At 41.6% G+C, this 18233-nt stretch overlaps 1 protein-coding gene across 2 annotated transcripts in view; it reads left to right on the forward strand.

The window, feature by feature from the left end:
- The window catches only part of AP3D1 (adaptor related protein complex 3 subunit delta 1), a 68660-nt gene that overhangs the window by 27214 nt on the left and 23213 nt on the right, over positions 1 to 18233 (forward strand). For both annotated transcript variants that reach the window (XM_081967555.1, XM_081967554.1), the window contains exons 6-20: positions 609 to 738; positions 1973 to 2112; positions 4268 to 4341; positions 7475 to 7524; positions 7668 to 7717; positions 9441 to 9489; positions 10995 to 11140; positions 11481 to 11629; positions 13242 to 13472; positions 13632 to 13863; positions 14004 to 14149; positions 14357 to 14498; positions 14949 to 15020; positions 15178 to 15253; positions 17184 to 17383. In XM_081967555.1, coding sequence (XP_081823681.1) covers positions 609 to 738; positions 1973 to 2112; positions 4268 to 4341; positions 7475 to 7524; positions 7668 to 7717; positions 9441 to 9489; positions 10995 to 11140; positions 11481 to 11629; positions 13242 to 13472; positions 13632 to 13863; positions 14004 to 14149; positions 14357 to 14498; positions 14949 to 15020; positions 15178 to 15253; positions 17184 to 17383 — 1887 coding nt within the window. The remainder of the gene's footprint in view (positions 1 to 608; positions 739 to 1972; positions 2113 to 4267; positions 4342 to 7474; positions 7525 to 7667; positions 7718 to 9440; positions 9490 to 10994; positions 11141 to 11480; positions 11630 to 13241; positions 13473 to 13631; positions 13864 to 14003; positions 14150 to 14356; positions 14499 to 14948; positions 15021 to 15177; positions 15254 to 17183; positions 17384 to 18233) is intronic.

Here is an 18233-nt window from a genome sequence, read left to right on the forward strand (position 1 = left end):
CATGCACAGTATATGTGCATTGAGTTAGATTCTGAGGCTCAATATGCTGCAAACCTAATTAGGAAGCTTTTCCTCCCAGGCTGTGGGACCTCAAATATTATTAAAAGCTATGAAAATCCACAGATTTTACCATTTTTTTCTGAAAATAACACAGGGTCTTATTTTCTTTTGACCTCCCCTTATTTTCCGGGAGGTCTTACTATTTTTAGGTGCAGGAGGTGGCGAGCGTGGTCCCCTCATGGCTGCTGCTGTGTTGCAATATTTTCAGGAAGGTCTTATTTTTGGGGGAGGGCTTATTTTAGCACATGCGCTCAAAAGCCCAACTGGGATTATTATCCAGGGAGGTCTTATTTTCTACCCTTATTTTCGAGGGTAGGTGTAATAAACTTCTCTCTTTAGGCTATCTAACTGATAACAAATGGGTATATGTTACTGCTTGATAACATCATGACAAATTTCATGGCTTGAAATCACATTGAAATGGATGTCTTCTTCCTTCTTGCCACAGGAAAAAAAACACCTCTGAATTTTTAGTGCCAGGAGTGATTAAATGGAGTCTTGATTTAATTGCTGCGAAAATATATGTCAAAAGCTTTTTCTCTCTGCAGATGTCTCACACAAAGCCTTACATCAGGAAGAAGGCAGTGTTAATCATGTATAAAGTGTTTTTGAAATATCCCGAATCCCTTCGGCCTGCATTCCCCCGCCTTAAGGAGAAACTGGAAGACCCAGATCCTGGTTAGTGATCCAGAAGATTCTAAGCAGTTTGGGACTCTTGACCTGGGAAGAAGGTGTACATTTAAACAAGTCTGGATAAGGTCTTTTGCAGTAATAGAGATGTTACTTGTATACCAGATTCCTTATTTTTGTACTGGGGATGCTATAACATTCTAGGACCAAAATAAACAGCTTTGCACGCCATTTATTTACGCATATGCACAGGGTGCTTGTGAAGTGCAAAAGAAAATGTAGGACAGATTAACTCATCAAGCTCTCAAAGCTTTATCTTGCTTCCCAAAAATAGTTTATTAGGATCATTGCTGGAGCTAAATTAAATATGCTGATTAGCACAGCTGTTACATACCACAGCAGCTTTGTACCTTACTGTATGTCCCCATTTCCCTTATTGAACTGCTGTGAAAGACAAAATAGGCCTTGACAGGTAGAAAGTTTTGAGGTGGGGATATGGATTAAATGACTTTTTATTAATTGTAGAACGTGAGAAGCTTTTTCTCTCAGATCAGAATTTGCTGCTCCTTTAAAACAGTCTATTATTGGAGTGGAGGGGGATTGTTCTGCTTTCTACACCAAGGACCTCCTAATGTTCTACTTTTCTGCCTTCTAACTTCATACTTCCCACCCCATGCTTTTTTCTAAGCAGAAACTCAGCGTTACCATCCTCCTGGTTACCTTCTTCCCTATTTTACACTCTGTCCTTACAGCATGGGGGCTAACTCACTTTTTCCCGAACTTAGTGCTCTCAAGCTCTACGGCAAGGGTGTCAAATTCACGTCATCATGGCATCGTCACATGATGTATCGGGACTTTTTTTTCCCCCTTCGCTAAACCGGGGGTGGGCATGGCCAACGCGTGAAGCATTCAGCCCTCGGGCCACAACCTTGACAGCCCTGCTCTAGGGCATGCTGCTCTTATAGTTTAATGCATCTGGAAGACCATGCTTTGCCAGTTTAAACAGTAGCATAGTGGGAATGAGGAAATGGTTTTCAAGTTTCAACCATATGTTGTGAGCATGCCTGTATTTCAAATACTGTACAGTTAGAAATCTCCTTTCACGTGTCATTGGAACATTCTTGTGGGGCAAGAATCGGATGGACTTTTCTATCTCCAAATCCCTCTAAGTTGTTTTATGTGGATTATTAATTAAGGGGAAAAAAAGTGTCGCTGTGGTTGCTGTTTACGAGTCCCACAGTCCCTCTTACTAAGCTGTTCCACCTTCTTTTTTTTTCTCCAGGTGTCCAGTCAGCTGCTGTGAATGTTATATGTGAGCTAGCCAGACGCAATCCAAAGAATTATCTTTCTCTTGCTCCACTCTTTTTTAAGCTGATGACGTCATCCACCAACAACTGGGTCCTCATTAAAATTATAAAATTGGCAAGTATTAGCAGGTCCTGGCAGCTGGTGTCTCTTATCAGTATACGTGGTGTGAAAAACACAACCCTGTCGCTTCAGAGGTGTAGCAGCTGACACAAACTGATGTGGAGAAAAGCAGCAGACTGTAAAACTGACTTTGGAGGTGAATTGTTAATTTTCAGGCAAGAACTAGTAGAAATCTGCCGGGCGGATAAAAAAAACTGAGATTGCAAACAAGAATGAGCAAAAAAGATTCTGCTTGCTAGCAATTCCATTACTGGTTGCTTTTAACTTCTCATCCTTATTTCCAAAAGCAGTCATAGTTACAAAAAAACAAATTATGAATTAAACAGGATTGAGTTTGCATAATCAGTAATACATGGACTTGAGCCTATTGATCATATACGGATAGTCTATTTTCCCAAGTACCAAAAGTCAAGAAACAATGGGTGGAAACTAACCAAGGAGAGAAGCAACCTAGAACTAAGGAGAAATTTCCTAATAGTGAGAGCAATCAATCAATGGAATAGCTTGTCTCCAGAAGTTATGGATGCTCCATCACCAGAGGCTTTCAAAAAGAGACTGGACAACTATTTGTCTGAAATATTATAGGTCTCCTGTTCAAGCAGGAGGTTGGACTAGAAGACCTCTAAGGTCCCTCCCAGCTCTATTATTCTATGTTCTGTATTTTATTTATATGTGTCTGTGGGAGAATGAAGCAGATAATTTTTAAATGATAGATGTTGACCTTCATGCTGCCAGTGGTGAATGTTCTGAAGCCATATTTTTGGCCATTGTAGAATAGCAAAAATGAAGGTATCTGCAATTCTATAATCTCCGCAGTGTGTATGTGTGTGTGTGTTTGGAAGGATAGGATTAAGAAGTTTGGGTACCTAATTTCTAAGAATAGCTGAAGGAGGCGCAGATGATTAAGGCAAAAATATATTATTACTTTAGAAAAAATGGTCTTTAACTTTAGAAAACTGTAGTACAGGTAATATTTTCCCTTTTGATTTCTATATAATAGTGTAACAGGACGCTAAATTCAAGACTAAAATTTTCATAAAATTTGCTACATAATTTATAGGAAGGGAATGGAAATGGAATAACACTTCAGCACTTCAGACAAATGGTTATCCAATCTCTTCTTAAAAACTTCCAGTAATGGATCATTCACAACTTCTGGAGGCAAGTTTTTCCACTGATTAATTGTTCTAACTCTCAGAATTGTTTTCCTTAGTTCTCAGTTGCTTCTCTCCTTGATTAGTTTCCACCCATTGCTTCTTGTCCGGCCCTCAGGTGCTTTGGAGAATAGCTTGATTCCCTCCCATTCCTCCTCCTCCTCTTTTGAAAGGGTGCTATGCATTGGGGGCGGGGATAAACAATTATTTGTTTATTAATCATTAATAACCAGCTGGAACTTCTGTGTTTGAACATAAGTATCTCTCTGATTATCAGTTGCTACTGAGCCATTGTTGGATGGGGTTTTGCTTATACGTCCTTGTCATGGGCTTATCCGAGGTATCTTTCTGATAAGAAAGAGAAGATAATGTATTGACTGAGCTTTCTTATAATCTAGCAGAATTCGGGAATCCTCCTTTGTTTTCTGCAACCACTATTTACAGTCAACGACTGCTTTTTAACTCCAAACAATTTTTTAGCCTGCTAAGTATCTCGCTGGTCTCCACAGAGAGGTATGCTGATCAGATCAAATTCAGCCTTCCCTTTCTAAATTATGCAACCAGAGGCCAGTGGAAAGCCAACAGACAAGAGATGACTGTAATATAACTCTTCTCTTTCTGAGCAAATGCATAGAAAGGAATCCTGCTAGTGATGGTGGAAATAATGTAATTATTATGACTGAATCCCGGCTGGTTTGTTTTCATTACTGTCTGAAAGACCCATATTGATGTTTTTCCTATACAATACTAAACATTAGTTATACTAAACAATTCATAGGTTTGCATATCACACTAAGCCACAACCAAGCAAATTATTTTATGGCTAAGATTAGGTTTAAGCACTGTGCCAATTCTTTCATTGACAGTTTGAATTTGCCTAATAGTGTAGTTTTCTGAAGCAGTTCAGGTCTGTTGCTGTATGTCTAATAACGTTGACAGAATTAGCAAATATGCTGAGGCAGCTACTAAATAATTTCCTTTCTTTTCTTTTTTAGTTTGGTGCTCTCACTCCTTTGGAACCCAGGCTAGGAAAGAAATTGATAGAACCCCTGACCAATCTAATACATAGGTAAGTCAGCTAAATTCTTCTAGATTTTTTAAACTTGGTGACTGGGGGAGATGGCTCTCATCAGCCATCTGTATATTTTAATGTGGGTATTAAATAATCCAATGAAACTATTTGTGCTTCTGGGTAAGGTTAGACATTGGTATCCTGTGTGTTGACATTGGTTTGACTGTCTTTTTTATTTGTCACCATTGTGCAATTTTTAAAAATGATTCCAAGAACAGCACCAAAAAGAATGTTGTTTTATCCCTTTGAAGGTAGTACAGGTAGTCTTCAATTTAAGACTTTACTTGAGCCCAGAATTAACGTTGTAAGTTGTGGCTGTTGTTAAGTGTGACTACAATTTTACATCCTTATTTGTGACAGTCATTAAGTAAACTGGTTTTCCACAATGGGTGTTTTTAAATGCTGGGAATCAGCAAAAAAAAAAAAATGCACAAGATTGCCGTCATGTGACTTTGCGATATTGCAAATGACTGTAAATGGGAGCTGGTGCCAAATGCCCAAAATGTGATCATATAAACCGCAAGGGGGATAAATGCGGCCATCGGAACTCCCTGTAGATTAGAGGGAAGAAAGAAGTGTCCATTTAATCCTGTTTTCTTTCACTAAGTCACTTTTCTAAAGTAAATAGAATTCATGGCAATTCTATCCATATTTTTAAAAGTAATCTGCTTCTAAAAAATGAAGCAAAATGGGAAATATATATGCTCTTGACTTATCCCACTCTTTCCGGTCCTTGATTTTTGGAAAAATCAAAGCAGAAAGTTATTCTAAATCCTTCGTTCTGGCAAAAGGAATGAAAGTTGTATGCAGAAGAATTTTAACACAACAAACTACCAAATGTTGTTTCTGCTCGGAGTTTCCATAATTGTATTCGTCTATCCTTCTGTCCCATCCGTAAGCTGCCCATTCAAAATTACTTGAAGTGATGATATAGATTTTAAAACGTAAAGAGTCAGTGCAGCAGTCGATGCCATAGAAATGAAAAGATGTCAGAAGAGACAACAGATTCAATAGCAAAACCAAGCACAGTGGGCCCATGTCATACCTTAGCTTGGAAGAACAGCTCATCTAAAAAAGAGTGGGATGGGAGCTGTTTGGATTCCGGGGGGCGGGGAAGGGGGGAATTTGTGATCAAAAGAGCAGATGATACAACAAGAAGGCCTGTCTCCTGGTGACATGATATGTCTTCTTAATACAGGGGTCCCCTACCCCTTGTCCATGGACCAGTACCGGTCCACAGCATATCAGAAACGGGGCCATGCAAACAAGTGAAGCCAGGAGTCAGAAAATTTAGCAACGGTGCCCCCCCCCCCCCGGCTCTGGAGGCTTTGGTTGAGCCTCGCGGGGGGGGGGGGTGAAAACAGCATCCCCCAGGCTCCAGAGTCCCTCCAGAGGCTGGAAACGGGCCTGTTTCTTGAACTTCCGGTAGGCCCATTTTTTGCCCTCCCAGAGAGTCTGCGTGGGTCCTGTACTTATCTGGCATCCCAAATGGGCTGCATGGAGACTCCTGGGAGGGGCAGGGTGGGTGGAGCCAGCCAGGGGTAAGATTTGCAGGTTCGCCAAACTGGGCAGATCCTTCGCTAGACGATCACTCTAACCTGCAGGAGCCCATCCCTGAGTGAAGCCCCATCTGCAGGATGCAGGTAGCGTACGAAACCACACCCCCTCTGGTCCGCGGAAAAGCCTCTCTCCAGGAAACCAGTCCCTGGAGAGAGGTTGGAGGCCGCAGTCTTAGTAGATGTGACTCAAAGCATGCAAACGCTGTCAGATCTTACAAGTGGGCAGACCTAATAGGAGAAAGACAAACCCTCAAATCAGCTTTATACAGGTGGTCCTCGACTTTCAACAGTTCATTTAGTGACCATTCGAATTTTACAACAGCACTGAAAAAAGTGACTTACGGCCATTTTTCACACTTGCAACCTTTGCAGTATCCCCATGACCATGTGATCAAAATTCAGATGCTTTTGGCAACTGGTTTATATTTAAATGACCATTGCTGTATCCCAAGACATGTAATCAACTTTTGCAACCATTTGACAAGCAAAATCAACTGGGAAGCCAGATTCACTTAACAACCATGTTACTAACTTAACAACTGAAGTGATTCACTTAACAACGGTGGCAAGAAAAGTCATAAAATGGGGCAAAACTCACTTAAATGTCTTAACAACAGAAATGTTAGTCATAGGTCGAGGACTACCTGTACCCTGAATCCTATTGCAACTTTCCAGTGCAACAGGTGATGGAGATAAATATCATGGCATGCCCTTGATTGCTGGTGGAGCCACATTTTGAACCAGCTGAAGCTTCTGAGTGGCTTTTGAGGGCAGCTCACATAGACTTTACAATAATCTAGACAAGGGATGATGAATAAGGCTCTGTGATGCAATAATGCATGGGTCCCCGAACTTGACAACTTTTAAGACTTGTGGACTTGTGGAGTTGAAGTCCACAAGTCTTAAAGTTGCCAAGTTTGAAGAGCCCTGCAATAATGAACATATTTGAGTGCACGGAGTGGATTTGTTCAAATTTGTTGATTGGGGTTTTAAGAATCTAATTCCAAATGAAAAATGTAGCCTAGCTTTTGTTTTTTAAAATTCATATTTCTTTGGAAACCAGATTACTCAAAAGTCCAAAAATCAAAGGTCTTACAATATAATACAATAGCAGAGTTGGAAGGGACCTTGGAGGTTTTCTAGTCCAACCCCCTGCCTAAGCAGGAAACCCTACCATTTCAGACAAATGGCTGTCCAACATCTTCTTAAAGACTTCCAGTGTTGGGGCATTCACAACTTCTGGAGGCAACTTCTGTTCCACTGATTAATTGTTCTAACTGTCAGGAAATTTCTCCTCAGTTCTTAAGTTGCTTCTCTCCTTGATTAGTTTCCATCCATTGCTTCTTGTTTTGCCCTTAGGTGCCTTGGAGAATAGTTTGTCTCCCTCTTCTTTGTGGCAACCCCTGAGATATTGAAACTCTGCTATCATGTGTCGTCCCCCCCCCCCCAAGTTTTTACACATCTTAATTCTTTAAAATATAAAAAACATATGGTCGGTCACTTTTCTGGTGAAACTTCTTCTGGGGCTAACTGTCTCATAATGCAGTAATTTGTCTGTCTTTTTTCCTCAGCACTTCAGCCATGTCACTCCTCTATGAGTGCGTGAACACAGTAATAGCAGGTAAGTATCATTGTGGGATGTTACATTTTCTAAATAGTACAAAAGAAAAGCAGATACTTTTGGGATATATCGGTCTGAGAGTTAGTTTTTTCCAGGAAAAGGTGACTGGAAATTAAACATGTGTATCCTTAACTTTTTCACAGTGTTAATCTCTCTTTCCTCGGGAATGCCCAACCACAGTGCAAGCATCCAGGTAACAGGCTTTCACTTTTTGGTGTCTCTTTCTTATTTTGTGTGGCTTTAAATGTTGTGGTGTCTTGATTATGCACCTAGAGTGGATATATATATTCTAGAGAGGACATGTTACAATCTCTGCAGGTGGCTAGATAGTTCTTGTTTTATATGTGGGTATCCCCAGAGCACACCAAAGCATCCAAGAGCAGATGAGCCTGCTTAGCAATGTAATTCCAGCAATATGTGGGACATATTAAGCTTTGGTTTTTATCTGTATGAAACCCTCCGTCCCATTTGATTGAGATGGATGGATGGAAAGGCAGACAGATATTTTTTTAAAAAAATAACCTCCCTTGCATTAATTAGATCAATTCAGGTCATTGACAGGAAATATATTTCTTTTCTGTGCTGCTTTAGAGGCAAGACGTGCATTAGAAGGAAAATGAGAGTGACTAAGTGATGGAAAGAATGCTGAGAGTGTTAGAATGAAAGGCTGTCCCATCCACTTTTATTATTACTTATTTTTATTATTTTAGATTTTTTTATCCTGCCTTTTTATTTTTATAAACAACTCAAGGCAATGAGCATATCTAATACTCCCTTCTCCTCCTATTGTCCCCACAACAAAAACTCTGTGACATGTGTTGGGCTGAGAGAAAGGGACTGGCCCAAAGTCACCCAGTTGACTGTCATGCTTCAGGCACATTAAAACTCAGTCTCCGGGTTTATAGCCTGGAGCCTTAATCATTAGACCAAACTGATTCCTATTATTACGGCCATATTGACTTCTTTCTGTAGCCCTATCATGCAGCTCCCCCAGGAAATGGAGCCCTCCCTAAGAACTGGGCTGCCCATCCATGTTGAGATTAGAGCAGGCCTCCTCTACCCCCTGTGCCCTTACTGTTCCACCCAGAGTTGTTATGGAATGGTCTTCCACTATTAGTAAGAACTACTGACATTTACTAAAGAATAGAAAACCTTAAGGTGTAGAGCAGTGATGGCGAACCTATGGCACGCATGCCACAGGTGGCGCGCGGAGCCATTTTTCAGGGCACGCGAGTTCACCTTTTTAAAAGCCATTTTTCGCCCTCCCCAGGCTCCAGAGGCTTTATAGGAGCATGGGGAGGGCGAAAAGAGCCCCCCCCCGCCCCACCCCCAGAGGCCCCCCGGAGGCTTCAGGGACTGTCCGGAGGCTTCCCTGAAGCCTTTGGAACGCTTCGGAGCGCTTAAAATGACCCTCCAAGCAAACTGGAAGTGACTTCCTGTTTGCTTGGAGGGTGGTTTTAAGCGTTCCGAAGGCTTCAGAGAACGTCCGGAGGCTTCCCTGATGCCTTCGGAGCGCTTCGGAGTGCTTAAAACGACCCTCCGAGCAAACCGGAAGTCACTTCCGGTTTGTTCAGAGGGTCGTTTTAAGCGTCCCGAAGGCTTCAGGGAAGCTTCCGGACGGTCCCTGAAGCCTCCGGAGGGCCTCCGGGGGGTGGCGGGGGAGGCTCTTTTTGCCCTCCCCAGGCTCCTATAAAGCCTCTGGAGCCTGGGGAGGGCGAAAAAAGTATGTAAAAATGGGGGGGGGTTTCCGCGCGTTGTGCACGCATTGCATTATGGGTGCGGCACGCCCGCACATGACCCCCCTGCGCTCCCCCCCTTGTGGCACACGAGCCAAAAAAGGTTCGCCATCGCTGGTGTAGAGGAAGGAAAATCCTTGGCTTTGCAGAAGAGGTTAATGATATATGCTGTCTCTGCAGCTCTGTGTGCAGAAGCTGAGGATACTGATAGAAGACTCAGACCAAAACTGTAAGTATGGGAGACACTGCCACCTTGGAAGGTAGTAGTAATTAAGGCCATGGAACTAGGCACTGCATTCTAAAACTGAAATAGCTAAAATGGTGGGGATGGGGGGGAGAGAACCGCATTCATTTTGCTCCTGGTGATGTTCAGTCCCTCCCAACCACTTGTGACTGTAGAGAAAGCATATGGTAAAGTGAATAGGCTTAAATTCTGGGATGTTTTGCTGAATGAAATAAGTACAGTATATAATTATACTAAAACATATATAATGGGTGGTTAGTGAATGGTTCAACACTGAGCAGGGAGTAAGTCACAGATGTGTAATGTTTCTTTGGTTGCTTAGTTTATTGAATGTTTAGTGATGTTAATGATGTATTAGTTTGGGATATATACCAGTATGCAGATGATATGTGTCTGTCTGTCTGAGAATGTAAGTGAAATTCAATTAATGTTAAATTGCTGACATAATGCAACCAGGAGCATGGATCTAAAAAAAGAATGCATCAGAAACCAAAACTGTTAGGTTTGGCGATAAGCATGAAGTAATTGCTGCACATAAAACATACAGCACATGAATTTGTATAGCAGAAAGTTGGCCATAGATGGGGAATTTTGAAATGTACATATGATTTAGAAAAATGTGGATATTGTGTGACAAAAATGCCATTGATCAAAAGATGCCCAACTAGCCTAAGGCTGTGCTTTTCTCCGTCTCTGTTAAATGGCAGTGAAAGATGGCTCTGTTATCCCCAAAAGAAGTAAGGTGATAGATATGTAGTTATATACAAGAAAGGAGAAGAAAAAGAACGTTTTATCAAAGAAAGAAAGAAAGGGGAAATTTTGATTTAAGAATTACAGATACGCCCCCTTTTTTGGGGGGCACTCAGAGAGATTATAAAACAGCTTCTAGTATGTGAACCTTCCTCAAGGCCGTGCTTTTCAAATGTGTTACCTTTAGCAGACAAGATGGTTGGGAATTCAAAGAATTTTGTGCTCTGGAGGATTGCAGATTTGAGAAAACTGCAGAATGGGAACTTTCTTTTTCTTTGTTGTTACCATTAATACGTGCCAAGTGGCACTCTTTTAATAACATTGGTGGACTTGGCAAGATGATGATGATGATGATGATGATGATGATGATGATGATGATGATCTGCATGTGCCTCCCTAGTCCTGGCATCTCCAAGTAGTAGTATTAGCGCGCACTCCTGTGTGAAACAGTGGAGAGCCTTGGCAAATCTAAATAGAAAATACAGAACTGGTCAGAGCAATAAGACCAATGTAAGAGAAATGCTCCTTCTGTTTGTGATCTAGTAAATGCACTAGATCCAACAGGCATGGATAATGTTAACCCTCTATAGCAGAACAAAACTTCAAACTACTGGAATTTGATCCCTTTATCACCATGTGTGTACCTTGTTCTGGCAGAAATGGAGAAGGCCCTTACAAGGAGGTGTTTTTTTGAATTGTGTTTTCTTTTGTGTGCTTACGTGTTTTTTTCTTTACCACAGTGAAGTATTTGGGATTGCTGGCAATGTCCAAAATCTTGAAAACACATCCTAAATCGGTACAGTCTCATAAGGATCTCATTCTCCAGTGCTTGGACGATAAGGATGAGTCCATCCGCCTCCGAGCCTTGGATCTTCTGTATGGAATGGTAGGCTTTTGTTCTTACTGTGCATCCTGGCTAATTTGTTTACTCTAAATAGTGAATTGTCTTCCTAGATAATAAAGAGAATAATGGGGAAAAATGATTCTAAGATAGCTTATTCATTTACTATTTGTTTAAGCAGTTGGTATCCCTAAGCCACTTTCAAAGCAGCAAAGAAACTGGGAGGCCAAAAGTTTCCAGATTGAAGTATCTGGTATCGTTCCCTGCTACATCTTGTGGGTTTTCTGCCAAGCTGCATCAAATAGGCATCTTCCCATGTCATGTATAGAGACCAACATTTAGTAACTGCTGCCTGAGTTTCTGTGTGTTTGGGCCCTTGCTGCAGGTGTCCAAGAAGAATTTGATGGAAATTGTGAAGAAGCTGATGATCCATGTGGACAAAGCTGAAGGGACAACTTACAGGGATGAGCTGCTAACCAAAATCATTGATATATGTAGCCAGTCCAATTACCAGTACATCACAAACTTTGAATGGTCAGTATTTACCATATATTTAGGTCCTGCTTTATAGCCTCAGGAGGATTTCAGAAGGTTTTCCTACAAAGTAAAGTTTAAATCCTCTATAATACAGGCAATTCTCACTTATTGTCCGTTTGTTCAGAAACTTTTCAAGGTTATGATGGTGCTAAACCAAGGGGACTTACGACCAGGCTTTGAAATTCCAGCCATTGCAGCAACCCCATGGACACATGAACAAAGTTCCCATAAAGGAGATGTGGTGCGAAGGGCTCTTGGACCAAAGAAAACGAATAAACCACATACTATATATCCAATTGCTCCTTCCCTTTTATGGATGGCATTTCTTCCCCAAATATGACCCCCATTCTTAAATCTTTCAGTCTTACTCAACCTTTTTGCTTTCCTTAATTGCCGCTTTCCTCAAAATGTGCACTTTATATTGGATTATTTTGGGTTTCCTCATAATTGGAGCCACAAAGTCTTTTTTTAACAGCTATGTTTTTTGAAAAAGAAATCAGTAAAATAAAAACTCAATCAACAAAGGCTGTTTGTTTTACACGCAGAGAGAGACAGCACACAAAGAATTGAAACGGTTCTGTTTTTCTCAAAATCTACATAGATTTTGGAAAAAGTGTTGCTTAAAAAATGTTTACTCATATGCAAATGTACATATTTGCTCACTCTGCGTCTACTCACATACACACACACACCTTGAGCAAATTTTATCTATTTTTAATTCAGCATTGTGTGAAATTAGAAATTAGTAATAATGCAATGTACTTTTTGTACCCCATGGCTCTAATAGGATTTTGTGAGATAGGTGTTGGAGCAACCCTGGTATCACAGGAGGGTTGGAGCAGGTAGCTGTAGCTACCGTATTTTTCAGATTATAAGACGCACCTTTTTCCCTCAAAAAGGAGGCTGAAAATCTGGGTGCATCTTATATACTGAATGCAGCTTTTTTTTGCCTCCCGAAACCCCGCCCCCTTCACCAAAACGGCCATGGATAGCCTCTAGGAGGCTTATAGAGTGCTCCTGGGGGCTGGGGAGGGCAGAAATGAGCAAAAAATGGGCCGTGTTTGGCTCAATTTTGCCCCTCTCTCCCCCCCACTGCAGGAGCACTCTATAAGCCTCCTAAAGGCTATGCATACCCTTCTTTTGACAAAAAACGGGCCCATTTTTGGGAGGTCTGCAGAGTGCAAAAACTTTTTAATTAGCCTCTTCAAAATCTTGCCTCTTCAAAATCATACCCTGAAAATAGATGGTAACTACTTTTGAGCCATTGTGATACAGGCAGATAAAGGCTAGGCAGAACAAACAAAGAGCGAAACAGAAAAAGCAGAAGCTACCAATGGCCATGTAATGATGTGGGGAGGGGCACCTAGGCTGGGAACTAGAGTTTGAAAACCAAAAGCAAGCTGAGGAAGAAATTAACAAGCGGTAAGTAGAGTATCTGTGTGTGTAGAAGCTGTAAGAGGATAATAGAGATATTAACATTTGAATTGTTGAAAATCGCAGTGTACACGAAGCATGCATGAAATTTGCCAATAGGCCTCCTCTTTATCATAATAGCCTCCCCTTTGGTGTCTCTGCTTGCACATCGGTACTCTCTTCTTATCCGCTTCAGGTACATCAGCATCTTAGTGGAGCTGACCCGGCTGGAAGGTACAAGGCATGGCCATCTCATTGCCTCCCAGATGTTAGACGTGGCAATCCGAGTGAAGGCCATCCGCAAATTTGCTGTGTCCCAGATGGCCATGCTTCTGGACAATGCTCACTTGCTGGCCAGCAACACGCAGAGGAACGGAATCTGTGAGGTGCTGTACGCCGCAGCTTGGATATGTGGAGAATTCTCAGAGTAAGTGCCCGGGAATCTGGTTGTTTGAAAAGGAAGGGTTTTCAAGAGGCCAGGTTCTCCCTTGTGGTCCCTGATGCCTGAATCGTTTCTTGTGACTCCCCTTTTCCGGTCCTGGACAAGGGGGAAAAGAAGCTCCCTAAGCTTTCCTCTTCACTGCAGACACCTTGAAGAACCCCAGCAGACCCTTGAAGCCATGCTGCGGCCTAAAATGACCACGCTTCCAGGCCACATCCAAGCCGTTTATGTCCAGAACATGGTGAAGCTTTATGCCTCAATTCTGCAGCAGAAGGAACAGGCTGGTGAGAAGGAAGTGGCCCAGGAGGCAACCCAGATGATGATTGACCGTCTGCCTCAGTTTGTGCAGAGCGCAGATCTCGAAGTCCAGGAGAGAGTAAGAAAAATCTGTCTTTTTTTTTCCCTTTCTTTTCTTTTTTTGCCAAATTGATTTTTCAGCTTTGCGTTTTGCTGGGTTTAGAGTGGAAGGAAACCATCATTCATTCATTCATTCATTCATTCATTCTTGATCTTTAGGCTTCCTGCATTCTCCAGCTCATGAAGTACATCCAGAAGCTTCAGATCAAAGAGGTCCCCGTGGCTGAAGAAGTGACTGCCTTATTTGCCGGGGAGCTTAACCCCGTAGCACCTAAAGCTCAGAAGAAAGTTCCAGTCCCAGAAGGGTGAGATGCTCTGCTTTTTCCTGTAGGATGATAATATCTCAATAAGTCTCAAGCCCCATAGCCTTGGCCCATCTCATAAGCCATAGAGCTTAGAAGGACCAGGAGAGGATATTTATATTTTTGTGGGGCAGGGCACTTAACCACAGGATGAAGATTAAATATTGGTGGCTGGATTCTCACATAACCTGAGATTCTTTCCTTTCATAGTTTGGATCTCGATGCTTGGATCAATGAGCCACCTTCAGACAGCGATTCTGAAGATGAGAAACCAAGGACCATATTCCACGACGAAGAGCAAAGGCATTCAAAGCAACGGCAGCCTGAAATGGATGAGGAGGAGCTGGCCAGGGTAAGCTGGGAGAATGGATAGGGGCAGTTCCATAAGATGCATAAGATGGCTAGAGGAAGGCTTCAAAGTTCATAGCATTTTTAAAAAAAATAATTGTCCTGAAAGACACACACACACACCCCCGGAACTTTGCATGTGTGATTTCCAGGTTCTTACAACATTCATGATTTCACAAAATTTTAGTCATTTTTAACTTTTTTTTAAAATGGGGAAATGTACTAAAACATTTTGATTGAAATACTGAAGCTGTCTGACTGATTCCAACTTGTTCAATCCTTACCTGCTCTTTAACGATGCAAGTGTCTTTTCTACCTTGAACTGGGATTCTTAACTTTTATTCAAGCTGAAGAAGAAACAACTTTGAATTTCCTTTTATAAATAAAACTCAAGTGACAGCTATCCTACTTCTGAATATTTTTGTTTATTTGCTTTGTTTGTTTTGTTTTAAAGCGTCGAGAAGTTAGGAAGCAGGAGCAGGCAAACAATCCATTCTACATTAAAAGTTCTCCATCTCCACAAAAGGTAAACAAGGCTTCTCTGGGGGAATAAAAATAGTGACTTTGTGGTACTGATACTTATGTAACAATTGGTTTTTTTAACGTAAGTGTTTGCATGCATCTGTCTGACTGCTGGGTATGAACATTAGTACTAAATTCCTCTTCTTTTTTGCTTTCTCCAGAGGTACCAGGATAGCCCTGGTGTTGAGCACATACCTGTGGTTCAGATCGATCTCACTGTTCCTTTAAAAGTTCCTGGTAAGAGAATTTTATGGCAGATTTCAGCATCATTTGCCTAGCACCCCGTCTATCTTCCTTGGTCAGACTTGAAGACCGTTGTTTATGGAATTGTCATTCAAAAATAGGGAGATGTTAGGAGGCTTGGAGAAAACCCAAGGTTTTCAGAATTTCAAACAAATCTGGTACAGGAATCTGAAAATCAGGTCATGAGCATTCGTTAATAAGCGAATAATTCTGGCTGCTTAGAGAAGAACAGAAAACTGGGCAGAGCTCCCTCTGTTTCTTTGTGAAAGCCAACTTCCAGCATTTATGCTCTTTTCAGGCCTATTTACGTTTCTTGACACAGATGCACATGTATATGTATGATACATACACCCCAAGTCTATGACTTTGATTTAGGACCTAAACTATGATAGCAAAAACAAACTTTAACCATGAATGCTGCGTGTATTTCAAAAAGAACACTTTCCCTTTGTAGAGTGGGCCACTAAAGAAAAGGCCACCTGGCTGGCTGGCTGGGCAAAATAAATTTGGGCATAGCCGTGCCTGACATAACATTTCTATTTCTAAAGTTTAGCCACATAGGGTTGCAGGCATGACAGTGTGTTGTAGTAATCCAACTGTTCAATGTTCAAGGCATGAATGGCTGTTGTCAGGGCAATTGGTGCAGTTTCTGAACCTGTTCTATATTGGTTTTTTAATTAATCCTTTAAAACAGAGTGCAATATAGAGACAAACAATAACATTCAAAATAGCAGTTCTTTTTAAGGACTGCAACATTTAACTGGTTAGTTCAATCAGGCAATTTATGACCTTCATATCCTGCTTTTCAGTCAGAAACTTCCTAACCGACTTTTAAAAAGTCAGTGCAAGTAGTCCTCGACTTACTGTCCATTCAAAGTTATGACCAACCAATTTCAATCTGAATCAGAAATTCCGACAGTCACCTCCCTCCCCCAACGGAGGTGGGCTGCATTTATGACTGTTTGCAGCATCTCACAGTCTTGTGAACACATTACAATGATGAGCCACAGTGGCGCAGTGGTTAGAGTGCAGTACTACAGGCTACTTCCGCTGACTGCCAGCTGACTGCAATTTGGCAGTGCAAATCTCACCAAGGTCAAGGTTGACTCAGCCTTCCATCTTTCTGAGGTGGGTAAAATGAGGACCCAGATTGTTGGGGGCAATAGGCTGACTCTGTCAACCGCTTAGAGAAGGCTGTAATGCACTGTCAAGCAGTATATAAGACTAAGTGCTAAGTGCTGAAACCTGGCAGTTCCCGTTTTTGGCAAAACCACACCAATAGCAAATCATGGGTTTGCTTAATGACCACAAGGCAAGCTTCATTACTGTTGTAACTTGAGAATTATTTGTAGTGTGATAGTCTCCATTCAGAACCTTAAAATCTAGAAGACGTAATGCACAAGGGAAAAAAAGGGAGAAAGAAAAATAGGTAGGTTTGGATACTTCCAGGTTATAATTTATATCATGACTCTGTTTAATGAAATATTTCAAATAACTTTATGAAATGAATGCTGATAGGTGACAGATGAGAGAGCTCAACTTTTTCTTAGTGTGTTACCTTATGTCAGTGTTTCTCAACCTGCTGGCTGGGGAATTCTAGCAGTTGAAGTCCACACATCTTAAAGTGGCCCAAGTAGAAAAATACTTGTCTTATGGTAATTATAAAGATAGCAGGTGGAAATGATATGGTTCGATATTTTCCCTTCTCTCACAAAGGATGATCAGTAATGCATTTCCTCCTCATCTGTTAGCAAAATTTGTAGTTTCTTCAGACTTGTCACTTTTTCTCAGAATTTAAAGGGTTTGTTTTGATAACATCTTAATCAAAATGAAAGCTTTCCTTTTTTAAGCTATCCTTCGTTCAGTAGCCAGCCTCCATACAACCCCTTCTGGAGGCTACTTTTATCTCTTCTGGCCTTATCAGGCTTACCAGCATCTGACCAATATGTGAAGCTGGAAGAGGAGCGCCGGCACCAGCAGAAACTGGAGAAAGACAAGAAGAAAAAGAAGCAGAAGAAAGAAAAATGGGGCAAGAACCGTCGCCACAATTCCCTGCACACCGAGAGCGATGAAGATATTGCACCCGCCCAGCACGTGGATATTATCACAGAGGAGATGCCAGAAGTAAGTGCCGCAGGGCTTCAAGCTTTCCTTTGCAGACTGGGAGACTGTGACTTCTAGTCCCACCTTAGGCTTGAAAGCCGGCTGACTGACTTTGGTCCAGTCATTCCCTCTCAGCCCATCGCACCTCAAGAGTCGTCGTTGTGAGGAAAATAGGAGGAGGAAGGAGTATTATATATATTCCTCACTTTGAGTTATTTATAAAAATAATAAAGGCCGATTATAAATAAATAAATAAATGACGGGCACTCTAGTTCACATTCCTGTTCCATTGTGTGACCCTTAAGCCAGTTGCTAGATGTGGGCTTAGACCTGCGAATGGTGGGCAGAGCCCGGCAGAAATAAAGGATGGAGCACCCCCTCACAGGTAGGTACAGTTGCTTGTTCTCTCTTTCTCAATCCCTCTTTTTCCTCCTTTCTCTTAGTCTCCCCGGGGAAGAAATATAAACCACAAGTTCAGATTGACCATTGTTAGAGAGCTTTTGAATGAGGCCCAAGGTCATGGAAAATTAAGCTATCCTGTTCTTGATATATGTTACAAGGCACAGCTTGTAGATGGATGTTGGTTTTTCAACAAAATAGGCCGTCTTCCTGGCATTCAAAGCTAGTACCCTGTAAGTCCCACACCAAAGAATGAAATTAATATGAACTTTAGCCAACCAATAATTTTTCCAGTGTTGCTTTCGTCACCAAAACTGTTTGATAAGGGGGAGAGGGGGAATTATAGAAATGGGATTAATTGGTTTAGGACAACCTAGACAGGAGGAATCTAAAGCACCCTGGAGAAACAGGGATCGCCATACTTTTCCCTTGAGAATGGATGCCTTTTGCATAAGCTCATTTTCTCCCTCTT

This window comes from Natrix helvetica (genome assembly GCF_964273705.1).
Source record: "Natrix helvetica genome assembly, chromosome: 1".
Lineage (NCBI taxonomy): Eukaryota > Metazoa > Chordata > Lepidosauria > Squamata > Natricidae > Natrix > Natrix helvetica.